The sequence below is a fragment of the Nicotiana attenuata genome, unplaced genomic scaffold (assembly GCF_001879085.1).
Source record: "Nicotiana attenuata strain UT unplaced genomic scaffold, NIATTr2, whole genome shotgun sequence".
NCBI classification, from domain to species: domain Eukaryota; kingdom Viridiplantae; phylum Streptophyta; class Magnoliopsida; order Solanales; family Solanaceae; genus Nicotiana; species Nicotiana attenuata.
This window is the reverse complement of record NW_017703258.1, coordinates 1-1467: the sequence shown is the minus strand read 5'-3', so window position 1 is coordinate 1467 and position 1467 is coordinate 1. Positions and strand designations below refer to the sequence as shown.

Below are 1467 nucleotides of genomic sequence, written 5' to 3'. Positions count from 1 at the left end.
TATCTTCCACGATATGATGCATCAAAGAAATAGAGGTATATGTGGATGACGTAATCGTTAAGTCACGAACTCAGAACGATCACGTTCGAGATTTGAGAAAGTTCTTTCTACTCCTCTCCTCTTCTCACAACTCCCGAAAATAAAATAAAAATATCAAAACAAAAGGAAACAAAGCAGTCCCCAAAAATCTGAAAGTTGATACAAAAAACCAAGCAAAAAAATCAGACCTTTTTCTTCTTCAAACTCCCCCATTCATCATCCCACATGAAAAATCATCCAACTTTCTTGAAAACCAATTCCTTGTCAATATTCAGCACTTGTCACACGCACCCAATAATCTGAAAAAAAATCCCACAAAAAAAAGAAAAAGAAAAAAAGAAACCCCATTAGAGAAAATCCCAAGAAAATGAAGAGAGATCGTGATAGAGAAAAATCCCAAGATGGTTCTTCTTCTGGTAAATCTAAGATTTATGAAGAAGAACAACCAGATGCTGGAATGGATGAACTTTTAGCTGTTTTGGGCTATAAGGTTAAATCTTCAGATATGGCTGAAGTTGCACAAAAACTTGAACAACTTGAGATGGCTATGTGTACAACATTAGAAGATGGAATTTCTCATCTTTCTACTGATACAGTTCATAAAAATCCTTCTGATCTTTCTGGTTGGGTACAAAGCATGTTATCTGAGCTCAACAATACTTCAGTTCCCTCTAATTTTGACATGATTGGTAGTATTGAAGAAAAAGATTTAGGTGAATCGTCTAGTAGTATTGTTATCAATGAGCAAAACAGAATTATTTCTGATGATGATTTAAGAGCAATTCCAGGTGGAGCTGTGTTTGCAACAGAGAGTAATAAAAGACAGAGATCTTGTGTTCCACTAACAACAGATGCAACAACAAGGCCAGTTGTACTTGTAGATTCACAAGAAACTGGTGTTCGACTTGTGCACACATTAATGGCGTGTGCTGAAGCTGTCCAACAAGAGAATTTTAATGTAGCTGATGCGCTTGTTAGACACATTGGAATTCTTGCTGTTTCACAATCTGGTGCTATGAGAAAAGTTGCTACTTATTTTGCTGAAGCATTAGCTCGACGAATCTATAAAATTTACCCACAAGATTCAATTGAATCATCTTATACTGATGTGTTACAGATGCACTTTTACGAAACTTGTCCATATCTCAAATTTGCTCATTTCACTGCAAATCAAGCAATTCTTGAAGCTTTTACTAATTGCAATAAAGTCCATGTGATTGATTTCAGTTTAAAACAAGGGATGCAATGGCCAGCACTTATTCAAGCTTTAGCTTTACGTCCAGGTGGACCGCCAGCATTTAGGCTTACTGGAATTGGACCTCCTCAGCCTGATAATACTGATGCATTACAACAAGTTGGGTGGAAGTTAGCGCAATTAGCTGAAACTATTGGGGTCGAATTTGAATTCCGAGGATTTGTAACAAACTC

General features: G+C 36.6%; 1 protein-coding gene across 1 annotated transcript; it reads left to right on the top strand.

The window, feature by feature from the left end:
- Window positions 1-107: 107 nt before the first annotated feature.
- LOC109222804 (DELLA protein GAI-like) lies at window positions 108-1459 on the top strand (the record flags this gene model as incomplete). The annotated part of the gene is made up of 1 exon (XM_019387116.1): window positions 108-1459. A coding segment is annotated over exon 1 (1053 nt), but the record flags the coding sequence as incomplete, so codon positions are not given.
- Window positions 1460-1467: the final 8 nt, after the last annotated feature.